At 48.3% G+C, this 16,900-nt stretch overlaps 1 protein-coding gene across 3 annotated transcripts in view; it reads left to right on the top strand.

The window, feature by feature from the left end:
• MIPEP (mitochondrial intermediate peptidase) overlaps positions 1 to 16,900 on the top strand; it is a 163,070-nt gene that overhangs the window by 127,732 nt on the left and 18,438 nt on the right. The window contains exons 17-18 of one of the 3 annotated variants that reach the window (XM_060637520.3): positions 6,046 to 6,167; positions 9,225 to 9,298. The exons of 1 other annotated variant lie outside the window; for it this stretch is intronic. In XM_060637520.3, coding sequence (XP_060493503.1) covers positions 6,046 to 6,167; positions 9,225 to 9,298 — 196 coding nt within the window. Of the gene's footprint in view, positions 1 to 6,045; positions 6,168 to 9,224; positions 9,299 to 16,900 lie in introns of those variants that run through there. One more of the 3 variants, XR_009611586.3, reaches the window with a different exon arrangement.

Here is a 16,900-nt window from a genome sequence, read left to right on the forward strand (position 1 = left end):
CCATGGCCTCGACCAAATCACTCTTGCTTGATTCTATTTGTAAAACATAACTATTCCTAAAAATTAATGAAATCACTCTGAAGACGTCACCCTCACAACATTTTGTTGAAGAGACACTTGATAAATATAGGTATCCCTTCCATGTTTTCTTAGTTCCTCTTAGTGGCGTTTCTGAGTACAGCTCTCACCTTCTGATATAAACAGTGACGCACGCTTTCTGTTGCTGTGGAACAGATTACCGCAGGCTTGCTGGCTCAAACCGGTGCACTCGCAGTTTCTGTGCATCAGGAGGCAGAGCACAGCATGGCTGCGTCCTGTGCCCGGGCCTTCACAAGCCCACAGCCAAGGGGTCGGCTGGCTGCGGGCTTGGCTGGGGCCTGACCGCTTTGTCCAGGTCAGTGGCAGCGTTCGTATCTTTGCAGTGGTGGGACCCAGGGCCCCAACTTCTTGCCGTCAACTGTAGGACACCGTGCTGCCCGAGAGGCCACCCCTGTGTCTGAAATCCTTCCTCCCGGATCCTAGAGGCTTCGCCTGGCTTCCTGCCGGATGGGCTTCCTCAACATAGCCCCTGAGTTCCTCAGGCCACCACGGAGGGTTTCTAGAGTCTGCTCATCAGACGAGACATTGTGTCTAACACAACTCACGATGAGGGTGACATCCCATTGCCGTTGCCGTAGTCTGTTGGTTAGAAGCAAGGCACACGTCCTGCCCACATTCAAGGGGAGGAGGTTTCCCTAAGGCATGAATGGGAACATAGGGACTACCCGGGGGTGCGTCAAGCACGATAGCTGTGTTTCATTTAAAATCACCTCGTATAGCTGAAATACCTAACAAGTAAAAAAAAAAATAAAAAATAAAAAAAATAAAAATAAAATCACCTCGTATTGGGGCTCCTGGGTGGCTCAGTCAGTTAAGCGTCTGACTTCAGCTCAGGTCATGATCTCACGGTTCGTGGGTCTGAGCCCGCATCGGGCTCTGTGCTGATACCTTAGAGCCTGGAGCCTGCTTCGGATCCCGTGTCTTCCTGTTTCTCTGCCCCCTCCCTGCTCGCGCTCTGTCTCTCTCTCTAAGATAAAGAAAGACTAAAAAAAATTTAAATCCCGTTGTATTTCAAATGGAGAATTCTAGTTTGGCACTATCGTTTCTCAGGTTCTGGTAAAGTGTCCATGGGGAGTTTTTATCAAACTAGAAAAACTAGTCTACATTGATTCATGGAAAATGTATATGTATGCATATGTTAAGAGAGAATATAAACATGAGAAGGCAGATGGGAAAATATGTCCTGCTTTCCGTGGCGGCCAAATAAACACTTTGGGATGGCACAGACTTGATACCCTAAGAGCTCCTCCACAAACCAGCAAGATTGTGCCTCATGTGAAAAGTCAGAATGGTCTGTCCGTGAAGACAAAACACTACACAGAGTCCAGACCTGGAGATCTGGTGTCGAAATTAGCCTCAAAAATCTTATGTCATTTTTCAGATAATAGTAAAAAAAAATGTAGTTAAAAAAATCTACTATTAATAGCATGAGATCCAACATTTGCTTTTAGCTCTGTGATATCCTCGTTTGTGATATAAGTGTTGTTCCTCGCCTCCTCCTTGCAGTCAAAGGCTAATTTTTCAGGAACATTGAGCATCATCCTAAACGAAGCCTTTAGTATCTGTCCACCTGTCCATCTGTTCAGCCAGCCAGCCAGCCAGCCAGCAGACAGCTGTTGATTTCCTTTCATGGTCCCCATGCCGTGCTGAGCCCAGACGTAGACACAGCACTGTGGTCTTTGCTCTGAAGGAGATCTCGGTTCGTACGGCACACACCAAGGAGGCGATGGGTGTCGCTCCTGTGCTCATGCAACTTCGAATGCCACGGATAAAGATTGTTTTAAAATAAATTTTAGCTAAATACGTTTATACACGTATAGCTAGAAATGAAGAAATGGTGTGCTGAGAGTATAAGAGAAATGAGGGGTGCCAGTGGGGTGGGGGGGGCTCAGTTGGTTAAGCGTCCGACTTCCAGTCAGGTCATGATCTCGAGGTTTGTGAGTTCGAGCCCCACGTCGGCTCTGTGCTGACAGCTCGGAGCCTGGAGCCCGCTTCGGATTCTGTGTCTCCCTCGCGCTCTGCCCCTCCCCCGCTCACACTCCCTCTCTCAAAAATAAATATTAAAAAAAAAAATTTTTTTAAGAGGTGATTAGTTCAGTCATTGAACATTTAACGTGTAGTTGATGAGTGCTTACTCTGCACTAGCCCCTCTTCTGGGTTCAAAACTGAGGTAGATCGTAGGTCACCAGATGCTTTGTCGTTTCTGTTCGTGGCCTTCCGGTCCGGTCTCTAACTCGGACGGAGGAAAGTCGCGCTGTTAGGAAGGAGCGACAGCGAATGAGAAGCCTCAGAGGGCCCCGCTTCCCTGAGTTCTAAAGCGAGTGACGGTTTCCACAGAGTTCCTGGAACACTCACTCTTCACCTGCTCCACGTTCCTGTCTTTTCTGTGGGCTCCCTGGGCGTGTCTGACCAAGAGGTTTGTCATAACCAAGCCGTGGGACAGGGGCAGGGTTAGAAGAAGGTCTGCACAGAATAAAAGAGAAGCAGCGAAGGGGTTGGTGCCCTTGGTTTTCAAGACCAGATCTGCACATTACACTTCAAAGGAAGGGTAGAAACTTCTGTCCACCTGACCTTGTCCCTTAGGACATGAAACATTCGACTTCAAAGGGAGAGTCATATCGTTAACTCCTGAGCTTAAAACGAAGTGCTGCCTCTTCCTTTTCCTGATGGATGAGTGAAATTATAATAAGGTCTTAATATGAGGTTGAATCAGCAGGAATTCAGCTATTTGTGGTCAAACAGCAGTGGAACCGTAGGTCTTCGTCTACCATAGACGTGCAGGCCTCTGACGAAAGGTGGCAGGTGGGTGCAGTTTATTTGGCGTGTGAAACGTTTGGGTATGAGAAGGGTGTAGTACCGGACTCAAGCCTGTAATTAAAGGACAAGACGCGACGAGGTGTGCGTTGTGCCAGAGCATCTGCATCCCGGCGGGCATGTTGCTGTTCAGCAGACACCACGACAGCTCAGGAAGCTGAGCATTGCACGCATCCCGATGTCTCTTTCTACACTTCCGAGAGGTCTGATTTTTATGACTCTGTTTATGTGAGGACTCAGTTATGAGCTGATAACGTGAACGAACTTAGAAATCCCTTGGCTCAAATCAAACGCCTTTATGGAAGTAGGCCTGCATTCAAGGCAAAACGAAAGCGTATCCAGCTGGAATCTAAACAAAATTAAACTTCGCTCTGCCTTACAAAGGCTACCGAACTAGTTACGGCAGATCACCGAGAAGAAGCTTCAGACGGGGCACCTTAAATTGTGTGCTTCTGACCTCGAGACTTCCACCTTGAGAAAGGCTTACAGAATCCATCGCATAAGAGCCAGATTAAAACAGCAGGCCGTACTCCGTTACGAAAGATACCATCGCCTCCCAGCGGCTTTATGTGAGAAAGATTACCAGTGGCCCATCAAGATGCCAGCATACCACAAAAATTGACATAGACCCTCCCCTTTTCTTAATAAGACAGAGTATCCAGAACTGTATGGGTTATAATTGAACTCTGAAAGACCTAACCCTTTGACTCAAACTTTAGTCACTCAAAGTTTATCGCAATGGATTTTGACCCACAGATGGTCCTTGACAATTTGCCTTCAATTTCCATACCCCTTGCACAGAAACGGGATGCGAAAGGTAGCCTGAGTTTTCCGTGTCCCCCACGTCCCCCTGAGGGTACCCCATCTGGGGCGAGGCCACAGTTGAGCCTTTGGGCCTCAGTCCAGCTGCCCTTCATGTTGTCATGGTGAAGTTAGGAAGGATCCAGGTCCGGTGGCCGTAACAGACCCCAGACAGCAGCCTCGTGAACGCACCCACCCGGTGCTGGCGGTGGCCACGTGGAGTCCGAAACCACGCTCCCGGCTTGCGGCTCCCCCTCGCCGGAGGCTCACCTTCACAGATGGCCCGACGTGACAGGCCTCAGGAGCAAGGGGCACATCTGTTTCCTTTAAGAACGTGACTCACAAGGTGCTCACTTTACTTCCAAGCATAGCCATTTTGAAAAATGGGGAGAGTGGATACGGAGGGTAGTTGTTTCTCTCTGCCATGATATCCTCACGTTCAAAATCAGTTGGAACGCCTCAGCGTACCTTCCTTTTTTTTGCCCATTTGCCATTTTCCATCTATTTGTGCTCTTCCTTTTTTTAAGTGCTCCTAAAACATCGAAGCATAGCTGACAATGTCACGTTAGCACACCCTCTTTTGTAACAGCTCCTTTGCCCAATCCAGGCAAACTATTTGTCGGAAAGTGTCGGACACGCCCAGAGAATAACCAGCACTGGGACCTCATCATAAGCCCCTGTGGAGTAGATACGAGACTTAGACGATGTTCGAGAATTTGCCACACACTGTGATCAGGGAACCGTCTGTGTTCTCAATGTTTGTTCTTAATCAGGTAGAATTTGCTTATCTAGTTTATAGGTTTGTGGTAAGGATTACAGTTTATACTTTATTTTCCAGGGAATTAAAAGATTTGTTAATGACTATCTTAGTTTAAAAAAAAAAAAAACCAGGCTTCTAGGCTTTACTGTGGTGATCATTTCACAATATATACAAATAGCAAATCATTATGTTGTGTACCTAAAACTTCTGTAGTATATCAATTATGCCTTTGTTAAAAAATTACGAATGGGGGCGCCTGGGTGGCGCAGTCAGTTAAGCGTCCGACTTCAGCCAGGTCACGATCTCGCGGTCCGTGAGTTGGAGCCCCGCGTCAGGCTCTGGGCTGATGGCTCAGAGCCTGGAGCCTGTTTCCGATTCTGTGTCTCCCTCTCTCTCTGCCCCTCCCCCGTTCATGCTCTGTCTCTCTCTGTCCCAAAAATAAATAAACGTTGAAAAAATAAATAAATAAATAAATAAATAAATAAATAAATAAATAAAAGAAAAAAAATTACGAATGAAAGTATAACATATCCATCTGTCAGTCATGAATAAGGCTTAGTTTTTTGGTTACATCTTTAAAAAATACGTGGGCTGCAGTTCTTTTTTTTTCCTCAAAAAGTTTTAATGTTCAACGAAAGCATACATTAGAAGACAGTGGATGTCATGTTTAAGTCATACATCCGTCTTTTGAGCACAGTTTTTAGAATTCTAGCTTTTGTCGTCGTGATGTCACCGTGAGTATGGCCTGGTAAGTTTATGCGTTGGCATTGGATACCCTTCCTACTACTGACCAGTCAGGAGGTAGGTGTTTTAGCCTTTAGATCCCAAGAAAGAACGGTATTGGCAGGAAGAGAATTTTCCAGTGGGAGAGCACTCTTCCATGAAAACTCACATGGCCTTTCTTATAAGAGCTACACGATTGTCCTCAAAAAGCACGGAGGCACTCAGAGCCAGACCCATGGTTCCCTCTGGCGTGGACGACCAGGCATCCGCAGGCCACGACGGGTGTGAAAGCCCAGCCCCCTCCGCGATCCTCACTTCTCCCGCTGAGCTCGGGCTGCCGGCTTTCCATGTCTGTCACAGAGCTGAGCCCCAGCAGTGACAAACTTGTACAAAACGCTTCAGCGTGTCAGGTTTGCTTTCCTCAAGGCTCCTCCCCTCGGCTTGCAGACGACCGCCTTCTGGCCGTGTCCTCACATGGTCTTTCCTCTGAGCCCACCCTGGTGTCTCTCCTTCTTAGAAGGACTCTAGTCCCCCTGCATTAGCCCCATTTTAGCTTAGCCACCCTTTTAAAAGAAAGGCTCTATCTCCAAATACAGTCACATTCTGCGGCATCGGGGTGGGGGCTTCGACATACGAATTTTGGGGCGGGGCGGGGGGGGGCGCCCTTCAGTCCGTAACAGTGTATAAAATGTGGAAAAATGTTAATATGGTGAGCGACGTGGCCCTCGAGGGTTAAATTTAAATCCAGACATTTGCGGATTTCCTCCTGTGCTCCCATTGTGTTCTGGTGCGTGATACCTGGAGATACAAAGATGTAATTATTTCCTTTGCTGTTTCCGTGTTGGCAGGCCTGGCAGCTTCGATTCAGCCACCTCGTGGGCTACGGTGCCAAGTATTACTCTTACCTCATGTCCAGGGCGGTAGCTTCCATGGTCTGGAAGGAGTGTTTTCGACGAGACCCTTTTAACAGGTAATGAGGGGGAGGAATTCTTCTCCGACACCAGTAATCTGCCACCCCCCTGCGTCTGAAGCCAGGCCGGGAACCTCAGCCGCTTGCCCCGCAGTGCAGGCCACTGCCAGGCCCTTCCGACCGGCTGCCCGAGACGGGGCCGGGCCCCGAGCCTCCGCCTTGCCCCGCAGCACTCACGGCTGTCACACACCGGCGATGGTGTGGTACCCTCCTGTCACGCCCGCAGGGACCTCTGCGTGAGGGCTCTTTGTGCCTCCTAAGTGGGCCTAGACTGCTGTGTTCCCGTGCGTCCCCTGTGGGTTTGCGTGGCTGTTCCGGCCTGTCTTGTTGTCTTTTCCCCACTGCTCTGTGCTTCCTGTTACTTGAGACAGCCTTCCTTATTTTCAGCACAAGCTTCCGAGGAGTCAGTCACACGGGACACCTGATTTCCTCTTTGTTGCCCAACGAAGGGCTCGCTACTCTCAGTCATTTGGGAGCAGCACCATTGGAAGCGTTGATTCTCGATGCCAGGGTCCACTTTGCTCCGGAAGGTTCCCCCTTTGCCCGACTTTGGAACGCTTTCTTCCCGTGGAAGACGGTGGCAGTCTGAAGAAGGGGACCCGCTCCCCTGACGGCTCCTCCACAGCTCCCCTTCGTGGGGGCCGCTGACCACCACTTAGTATCGGTAGCTGCAGAACCCCTGCCCCACATCGCTTCCCGCGGCCTGCCTCCTGGGCGCCCTCTCGAGTAGCCTTGCTCACCATTTCCACCATCGGGATGGGCAGTGGTTCAGACGGGAGAATCCGCAGCTGACTCAGCGGAAGGCTCACGAACATGACTGCGGGCTGAGTCTCGGGCCTCAGGCTAGCCGGTGACCGTGGGAGCCTGTAGTGATTCAGTGAGGGAATCCGGGTAGGTGGATTTCAGGTAGGGACGTACGGTGCCCAACCCCTTCCCCGCCGTGGAGACAGGCCATGCGAGGTGGCGGCGGGCTGGAAGAGGACGGAGAGCGGGGTCTGGGCTGGGCAGCCCCGCATCCCCAGGATCAGAAGCACAGGAGTATCCTGTCGTGCCCCCAGTGGGCCTCCACAGGATGCTTCTCGACCGCAACCTTGGGGAAGTTGAGTTCTGGTCTCAGAGTCCTTGGAAGGTGCTTCCTTGAAAGCAAACCACTAATGATGATCTGGTCTCATACTCGTTTAAAACATCTTGTCTCCTCACCACACAGACGCGTCTCCAAATACCTGTCAGGCAGCCGTGGATGATGACTGGTGTCTTCACCGCTTTCATGTGGTTGAAGATGAATGGCACCTTGGGTTTTCGGAGTGCCCTAAAATTTCCGTACGGTGCGTTAGTTTGCATTCACGGTTGTCCTGGCAGAGCACGTACTTCTTACGAGAGGACACTGAGGCTCGGAGAGGGCAAGTGGTTTGTCCGAGGCCTCACAGTTCAGACTGGAGTGAGCTGATAAAACAGGTCTGCTGATTCCTAGCCCCCTCCCCCTCCCCGTCTCCTGCCCAACTCCAGCTTTTCATGCAGCTCGATGCAGGTTGGGATTTTCTTAGCATCTAATAATCACATTCAGTTCCAAAGTCTTTGGAACTTGAGTCTGATGTCATAGAATGTTGAAATGTTTTGCAGCTTCGTAGCCACATGTTCTTTTGTCTCCTGCCCTTTGCATGCTGCAGACATTCGGTCTGCTTTTCAGATTTTGTTATTTTCAGAAGACCGAAAGCCAGAATTGACTATAATAAATCATTTCGGGGAATTATGATTCTTCACTGGAGATTTCTATAAACAGGCAAAATATTACCTTGTTTAAAGGAACTGCACTTTACTAGAAGACCACATACTATTAAGTACATATATTTCTTGCATTTATATCTTGTTTATGTGTGCATTCTTGCCTAGACATGTAGTTTGCCACACTTTTATAGACATGTAAAAGTAAGCTAGTAAAAATACTCATAGGGCTAGAAAGTTTCTTACCTATGTCAAAAGATCCTTTTTGATCCCACTTCTGAAAAAATCACCAGACTGGATGCCTCACCAGAAAGCCAGGGGCCAGGAGGAGGTACACCCCTCCCCCAGGCCAGAGGTCAGGCAGGGCCTCTCAGCCACCCTGTCCCCTCCCTGGGTGGGCCCAGCCTTCTGTCCATGTTTCCTAATTCAGGACACGCTTTGCCTTAGCACCCACTTCGTGTTTGACATCAGCCTATGTTGGATACTGTGACACTATCAGAAATTCTGATTAGAAACCACGTTTGCAAAATTGCCCGTATGCAAAGATGCTCCAGAAATAGTGCAATGAAAACATCATGATTTATGTAACTTATGTCATCATGGGTGTCAGTCATCTGGCATTAAAGGAATTGCTTTTTCCATAATACACAAAAGTAGCTCTAAAGAGCCTTGTGTCCGGGTGCCATTAAGTTGGAGAATTTCTATCTATAAAAGTTCTCCAAAATCTGCCTGCACGTATCATCACAGACGGTGTTCCCTGCAGAATCCAGCAGACAAAGAGCATCGGAAGATACAGACGGGCCGTTCCGAACTTTGCCCTTTCCACCTGTATACTCAAGAGTCAGTTTCCTGTTCCATTAGCTGTTACCCTAAGCCAAGGTCTCCGGGTGTAATTAACCCTCTCCTGCCAGCGTTTTCTCCTTCGCTTTTATTTCACAGTCTTATTTTTTCTCTCTCTGTTTCATCTCAGCATATTCCAAATTCCTCACTTTAAGATAATCCCAAAGACGATGGAGAATAGGATAGCTTCCACTTAGTATATGATCCATAAACGAAATAATCCTTTCTTTGAAGAGAGATTGCTTGCTGTGAAACAAAGCTAAAAATACACTTCTTTTACAGTAAATATTTCACACCTAGTTTGACTTTATTAGAGTAATTCAAAAATTGGAAGTCGATGTTTAGAAGCAGGAAAATCGAGGGCTGAGCTATCTCATGGTGGCGGCTTTTCTGTCAGCGTGGCTCCACTTGGAGAAACTAAGACACGGGTGACCGGGGGCTGGGCGGGCTGCCCGTGTCAGTGCCTGTAACGGTCTCTTCTTCTCCCCCCACCAGGACGGCAGGGGAGCGCTATCGCAGGGAGATGCTGGCACACGGCGGGGGCAAGGAACCGATGCTCATGGTGCAAGGTAAAACAAAACGAGGATTGGTAACTCTGCTGTGCGACCTTCTTTCTTTCAAGGTTTTGTGGGTTGTATATATTTTAAATTATAATATAATTTAACGTTGCCATACAACGTTCTATTAGTTTCAGATGCACAGCACGGTGATCGGGCAGGTCTGTACATTACGCCAGGGTCACCAGCATATTGTCGCTGCCATGGGTCACTGAACACTGTTATTACAGTATTATTGACTGTACTCCCTATGCTGTACTTTCCATCTCTGTGACTTATTTATTTGATAACTGGCAGTTGGTACCTCAGTCCCCTTCATCGATTTCGCCCATCCCCTCACCACCCTCCCGTTTTATGGGTTAGGTTTTAATATTAGCTCTTGGAGTTATGTTTTTGCACCGTCTATAGTGAAAGCTGTTTCATATTTCCTCCATACATTTTTTTTTTTTTTTTGCCTTTAGAGGTGATGCGTCAGCTGTGTCCTTTGTTCTGAGCATGTATCTAGTTCATTGTATCCCAAACTAATTAATTTTTAGTTACTGTGATGTATTTAGATGCCAGGATAAAATTTCAGGTTTTAACTTTTAAAATGTAGGAAATTTATAAATTTGTCATAAATTATCAAAAAAATTGGTTTTAATAGGTCCCAGTGTATTTCTTTAGCTTAAAGAAGTCCTGTAAGCTTTCTCTGAAAGCTTAGCCATGCCTTTGCTAGAAATTCCAAGGCATTTTTTTTACCCATTGAAAAATTAGAACCTAAGTAAATCTCTTTGAGGTACTACAGTGTTTGTTGTCTTATGTAATTTGGGAGGTTCGTTTTTTCATTTAAGTATTTGCACTGAAAATTCAATTGTAAATGGAAGTGACCATCATGGTTTTTCATAAAATGTTCTCACAAATATTTTAAGGAACATGAGAATGTTATTGGATCTCAATGTATTGACAATTTTACTTGCAGCTGATCTCCCTAACTAGCTGATAAAAATTGCTTTTAGGAAATACCATCCAGTATTGGAGAAATATGGTCGCAGTGGGTCTGACGTCAAGGTTTCCTTGCCTAGATCTGTTCGGTCTAACACCTGTTGCGGGTGTTCGCGGAGCCCCAGGTCCTTCCCTTTAGCCGTGTGTTCAGCGGGTACTTGCTGAGCGCTCACTCTGCCCGGGGCACCGCTGTGGTTGTGTGTTGTGTTGCCCTGTGCGGAGGGCAGGAGCGGAAGAGGCGAAGACGACCATCGGGTCCTTGTGCGGCTCGCGCTCCTTCAGCTCTGCCGGGAGGGGGCGCTCTCGTGGGCACAGTCCGCCCAATGCCGCCGCGTGTTGAGAAAACAAATCTGCCCGCCTGCAAAGCCTGCAGTTTCATGGGGCCCCGCCGAACCAGAGATGACAAAAGTCCGCCACAGCCACGCTTTGCTCTTCCATCAGTGCACTGCCCTCGGAGCCGTCCTGCGGTGCAGAGGGCACACTGATGGCGCCTCAGTTCCCACTTGAGCCTTACTGGCCCTTCGTGAACTGTGCCACATCCAGGGAATGGTTTAAAATGGTTTGCATGCGTTGGTTGATGCAATCTTCTAGCAACCCTAGGAGGTGGGAATGATCGTTATTCCCATTTGACCGAGGCTGAAACAGGTCAGTCCTTGGTCCATGTTAGAGGCAGTGAGTAGAACAGTCAGGATTTGAACCTGTGACTTCTGGCTGCAGAGACCGAGGCCGTCGGCAGTCTGCGCTGTTTCACGTGTTTGCGGAACACGACACTGGGGTGAGGGTCTCCTACGGACCCACGTGAAAGGCAGATTACTTGGCTCATGATAGTGAGCCACCAAGAGGTTAAATTGTGTGCTTGTAGCCGGTAGCTTGTGGTCCTGCACGAAAAGCCCACTGTGCTCCAAGAAGATATGCTGCAGGATGGCTTTCTCCCGTGGATGTTCTGTTCTGTATACTCTCCCAGTAGCCGTGCTCAGCTTCTCCTTTTTGAGACCAAGGTCTAAATGGTGTCTGCACATAAATATTAGCTTCCATATGGTTCCATCCAAGGGGGAAAAAAAGTAAATCCTTTTCTGTGTTTGTCTTTTGGCTGGTGTGTTGGTCTACCCTGCCTCCAGGAATGTTGTAAGAAACCTCTCTAAAAATTCTGCTCTTTATATGAAACGTCATTGTGTTAAGAAACCTAATATTTTCCACACTGGAATTCGCACACTTGGGAGAGAAAAACAAGATTGTGGTTCAAACCAGGGATGAGAAAGTGTTCGGATTCCAGTTAACACCAACAATAGAATGGTTCTGCTTTTAAACCTCAATATTTTTCTTAATGTGGTTCTGTCTGATCTCATTAATTCACATGGTTTGTTACATGTCAAAGATGAATGGGGGACGTGCGGAGAAGTTACGCCTGTCGTCGCTTTATAGGGTTGGATTTGTAAGACAAGACCAGCAGTGGCTTCTCATTTTCTTGTATGCAGCCAGCCTGTACCCCAAAACAGAATGTCTTAGGGGATGGCTCATAGCCGAACACTAGGGTACCCCTAGGAGTAGCGATTGGTGAAATTGTTAAGAGTTGCGATATAAAAGCTTAAATGATCTGGGAGGCATTATTCCTGTTTGGAAGTGTAATTTTTACCAGGTGTTTATTAAATATGTTATTTAATAAATATTTATTTATATAGTTATTTATTTATATATTTATATAATATTTATTTATTATATATTATTTATATAATTTATTTATTATATATTATTTATATAATATATATATATATTTATATAGTTATTTAACTACTTACTAGGTCAACGTAAAGAGTTATATTAAGTAGCAAAAGATGAGAACACCTCCCTTCAAATTACGTTCCTCCCTGGCCAAATGACAACTTTGTTAACCTCCTTACTTTAAGACTTCTATGGCGGATGAACTTCAGGCCATTCCTTCGAGTCAGAATACCTCTGCCTCGTACTGATGCTCTCCGAATGATACCTAGTCACAGAAATCAAATACGTCATGCTTTTGACCTTTGAATAATAAAAACCACACAGGTGAGCTGTGTTTAGAATGAGTCGTCATCGGCTCTGAATCCCTTGACCTTTTCTGGGCCCACTGACGGATGAGCCTCCTTGTGGCCAGAGCCCGGCCTAAAGGAAGTCCCAGAGAACACCGCATTCCTCTTTCTTGTCTCCCACTGGTCGCCCCCCCCATTCATCAGCTAAAGGGTGCTGCCACGCAGCCCTGTCCCCGGTGCTGACTCTAGCCCGAGGGAGTGGCTGTCGCCCGATAGAGTCAGGGACTCTATCCCTGACTGAGGGAGCCCCGCGGGGAAATAAATCCCAAGTCGTACAACCGTGGCAACAGGAGCCTTTGGTAGAGTCTGAGCCCATAGTTGTTTCCTCTCAATACTCCAAACACCATTTGAAAACAACTTGATGGTTAAATAGTAGTTAAAACGGCATGTCCCCCCTCGGGGAAGAAAAGAGGTCACATGGTAACCACAGCCTACTGTAGTAGGATGTGCCCTTGCTGGCTCTGGCTTCCAGGAGAAAGTCACTTCCCCTCCCTCGCTATGTCCTTACCTGCCTTTAAACACATCCATGGCACATGCAAAGATACAGGTTATAAGCACAGCATTCGTTTACTTAACAACCCCCCCCCCCCCCCGCCCCCCGCCACTCAACCGTTTGGCAACACCTGATGGAAACCAAATTTCTTAATTGCCAAGAATTCCGGGCTGAGCTTGAACTCTTTGTATTCAGTTGCCGGTGGTGAGTTTTTCTCCCCTTCTTGCCATACGCTACCCCCACCCGCCGGTGTTTTTTTGGTTTATGTTAAGTACCCCATTTCTGAGTAATAAGAGCACGTCAAGGTTTTCCCGGAAAGAAACGATGATAACGTGATATTTTCATTCATTTTCTTATTTTTCAAAGCCTAGACTAGAATGCTTCGAAGGGTGCCGTGGGTTCAGTGTCTGTCACAACCGTTGCAGAAAATGTACGGGTTGCTAGAACGCAAACATGCTGGAAGGCTTGTGAGTAGCAAGGGAGCGCCGTTTTGTACCCACTGGGCAGCACGATCGTGTCGTACCACACCAGACACGAGGGTGGAATGATTCGGCCCCGCGGGATAGAAGTTGCGTGATTTCAGCAGTCTGTGAATGACGGAGGGAGTCCTCACGCATAGCTTCCTCTGCACGCCGTCTCTCTGTGTTTTATGTCCTCTACGAGCTTGGGTGAATGGCCCCTGTTAAGTTTTTAGGTTCAGATTTATCATTCCGATGATCAGGAAAAACAACAACAGCAGCAACTAACATTTGCAGAAACTGCTACGTGCCGATACCTTCCGCTGTGCTGCCCGATTTAGTCCCCAAAGCGTAGGTCAGATGGTCCCCATTTTTACAGATAATGAAACCGTCAAGAGTTCATTCTCTCTCTGTGCCGCCTCTCCTCCCGACTCCCGCGTCTTCCTCGGTTGACCTCTAAATTCTGACTTGAGATCGAGCTGGTCCTTAGAACATGGGAGATGTAAGTGGAGTGAGCCCTGAGGCCTGCACGATCCCCAGGAGTCTGCGGTTTGTTGTTTCTAACCTCACATCCTAACTGTTCCCCTTGACATCGGAGAGGCCTGCCTGCCATCCAGCCATCAGCAATAAGATTTCCCTTCATCTGTTTTTGTAGGAGCTCCTTTAGACTTTTGTGGTAAAGCTATCAACTTAGTTTATAATCATTCTGAGTCATGGTGGTTCCGAGAGAAAGGTCCCCGCCGCAGCCCAGTGAGCTCGATGCCCAGTAAGTGTCGTGTTTCTGCCTCTGGTTAGAGCACTCCCTGTGCTCTACCCTTCAACCTTTGCACCAAGAGTTTTGCGGGGGGAAGGAAAGGTTAAAGTCCAAGACTTTCGCGTTCCAGGAGGCTGTTGGGAACACTCAACCACTTTACTTCTGTGCTTGTTGCCAGAGGAGAAACTCTTAGCTTCATTTTTATGTCTCTGTGGTCAAAAGCCGTCATGCCAGTAGAGACACAAAGTATTAACCTGGCAGAGTTTTTAAAAGGACCAAACATCAGAGAAGACTGAAAGAATTACTAGGTAAATGAGTCTACTCTCAGTGGCACTCCCTTCAGTTTGTGTAGCCAAACTGACTCCTGGAACCAAAGTCTAGGAGCCCACAGGGTCTCACTTGAAGCTGATGAAAATCATAATACCTTACGTTTCTGCCGAGTGTTATGGTTTTCCAGGCACATTCATTTTTGCCATAATTATCCTGTGTCATATATTCTAACTTATTACATATCATTTTTGTCCAAGAAAAAAACCCAGAGAATTGTGGTCTCTATTCCAAAAGGTCATCCCTGTGCCCCGAGGAGATTCATGCAAACCATCTATGGTGATGACTCCTCTTTTCTTTAAAAACCATCTTGGTCCTAGTATCTGTGCACACAGCCGGCTTTCAGATCTCGGTTTCACGCCAACTCACAGCAAGGCTCCTTGGAGAGACGGTTGATTCCAGGGCTGAGTGTAAAGCACGAGCCAGAAGCTCCAGGAAATAAGAAAGTGCCCAGAAACACACCCAAGGAGGGGTGTGTATGTCAAAGGGAGGCGAACTGAAAAGAGGTCCCAGTGGCCAAAGTTGTGACAATTTGAGCAACCGAGTAAATAAGGCAGTTACTAGAACATGACAGAAAGTATAGAAGTTCTGCCTTTGAGTTCGCAGTGATGTAAATGATTGAATAAATAAACGGGGAGAATAAACAAACCTCCCGTGCAGAAGCATTTCAACAATGTATACAGATAGATGCTCCGCTCTCCAGGAAACGGATCGTAAGTTACGTGTGAATGTGCAGGGTGGTTTCCTTCCAAGGGAATGCAGTATGGAAAGGGGCGGGAGAAATTACAGGAACTTTCTAGAGGAGAAGCTGAGAAACACTCCCCCGGTCGGGTGTTCCAGGTCAGCATCGACAGCGAAGCCATGTTGATAGGATGTGCCCTTGATATGATGTTCGAGAAAGGCTCTTCACCTCTGTGGGCTTCCTTCCCAAACCCGTCACCCAAACTGAGGGACAGAGTACAAAATACCCAAACGGCCCACCTCAAAAGTGTCAAGGTCAGGGAATTGAAGAGACTTTCAAGGTGTGCAGGGGAAGCTAAGCAGGGGTGACGGGCTACGTGCGGTGTGGCGTTCTGGATGGGACCTTGGGGCAGAACAAGGACATTAGGTAGAAACGAAGGGAATGTGAGTAAATGCCGACTTTAGTTAACAGCCGTGAAGGAATATCGGTTCACTAGTTGTGACGCCCGTGCCCAACCAAGGGAAGACGGTAACAGTGGAGGAGACGCACCGACCGACTGGGGCAGGTGTGTGGGAACTCTCTATCCTCACAGTTCTTCAGTAAATGTAAAACTATCCTAAAATTACCAGTACACGAACAAGCCTCTTTGGTAAGCTTTCTGGTAATGACGCTGCTGCTCGCGGTGTCCCCTCCCTGCTCCCCAACTCCATTTGCCGTATTTTTCTGCTCTCCTGCCACTGTCACCTTGGGGGCAGGTGCGGGGGGAGCCCATGGGGACCATTGGAGGAGGGGCTGCTTGGCACAGCGTGCGGTCAGGGGAAATGGGCATCACGCGGGCATTGTAGATGCTGTGAAGGACTTCTGGCATTTACTCTGAGGACCAGAGAAAGCACCGACAGTGTTTGCAAGGCAGGTAGTGACAAGATCAGGTTTCCGGTTTCCGGTATCCGCCGCCTGCTGATGAGGGGCCGCCTGGTTCGAAGAGGCCCCTTGTTGGCAGTAATCCTGGTGAGAGTCGAGGGCGACCAGCCTGGGAGAGTAGGCAGTCGGGATGAGAAGAGGTTTTCTGATTTAAGACCATTTATGAAGTAAGAGCCGCTGGCCGTGGAATCGATTCTGTGTGGAAGTGAGGAAGTGGGCGGGATGCCAGAGATGATTCCCAAGTTCCCAACTTTGGCCGCAGGAGAGGTGGCCGTGCCCTTGAGAGCGCAGGGGACCCACTGATGAGAGCGGTGGAGCCGTGGCTGACTGCAGTGTAAGGCATCGGGAAGCCTACGGGATGGCGCCTGGGGGGCCCAGTCAGTTAAGCGTCCGGCTCTTGGAATCAATCGGCTCTGGTCGTGACCTCGCGGTTTCGTGGGTTCGAGCCCCACGTCGGGCTCTGCAGTGACAGCCAGAGCCTGCTTGGGATTCTGCCTCTCTCCCTCTCTCTCCGCCCCTATCCCACTTGCGCTGTCTCTCTGTCTCTCCCAAAACACATCCATAAACTTTAAAGAAAGGTAACGAGAGAAACACAGGCCCGACAAGCAGCCCCGCTGCCCTGGAGCAGCTCAGCGCACGTGTGGAATTCGGCGCTAGAAGCTCCCAAGTCCAGGGGATTCAATTCCAGGATTACCGCAGGGACCCGGTGTCTAGACGCCCCTCTTGCTTAGCAGGAGGCTTTCCCGTTGGCTGTTTGTGCGAAACGAACATGACGGCTGCCGGGAGCAGTAAGCGCTGTCTGTCGGCCGAAGTAGAGCTGACACGCAAAAGCCAGGAGGCTACAGAGGCCGTCACTGTTTGACGCTCGCTTGACTGCTTTCCCCTGTTGTCCAAACGCATCCCCGCTGACTTCGAGAGGGGAGGCATTTTGC

Source organism: Panthera onca, chromosome A1 (assembly GCF_046562875.1).
Source record: "Panthera onca isolate mPanOnc1 chromosome A1, mPanOnc1 haplotype 2, whole genome shotgun sequence".
In the NCBI taxonomy this organism is placed as follows: Eukaryota; Metazoa; Chordata; class Mammalia; order Carnivora; family Felidae; genus Panthera; species Panthera onca.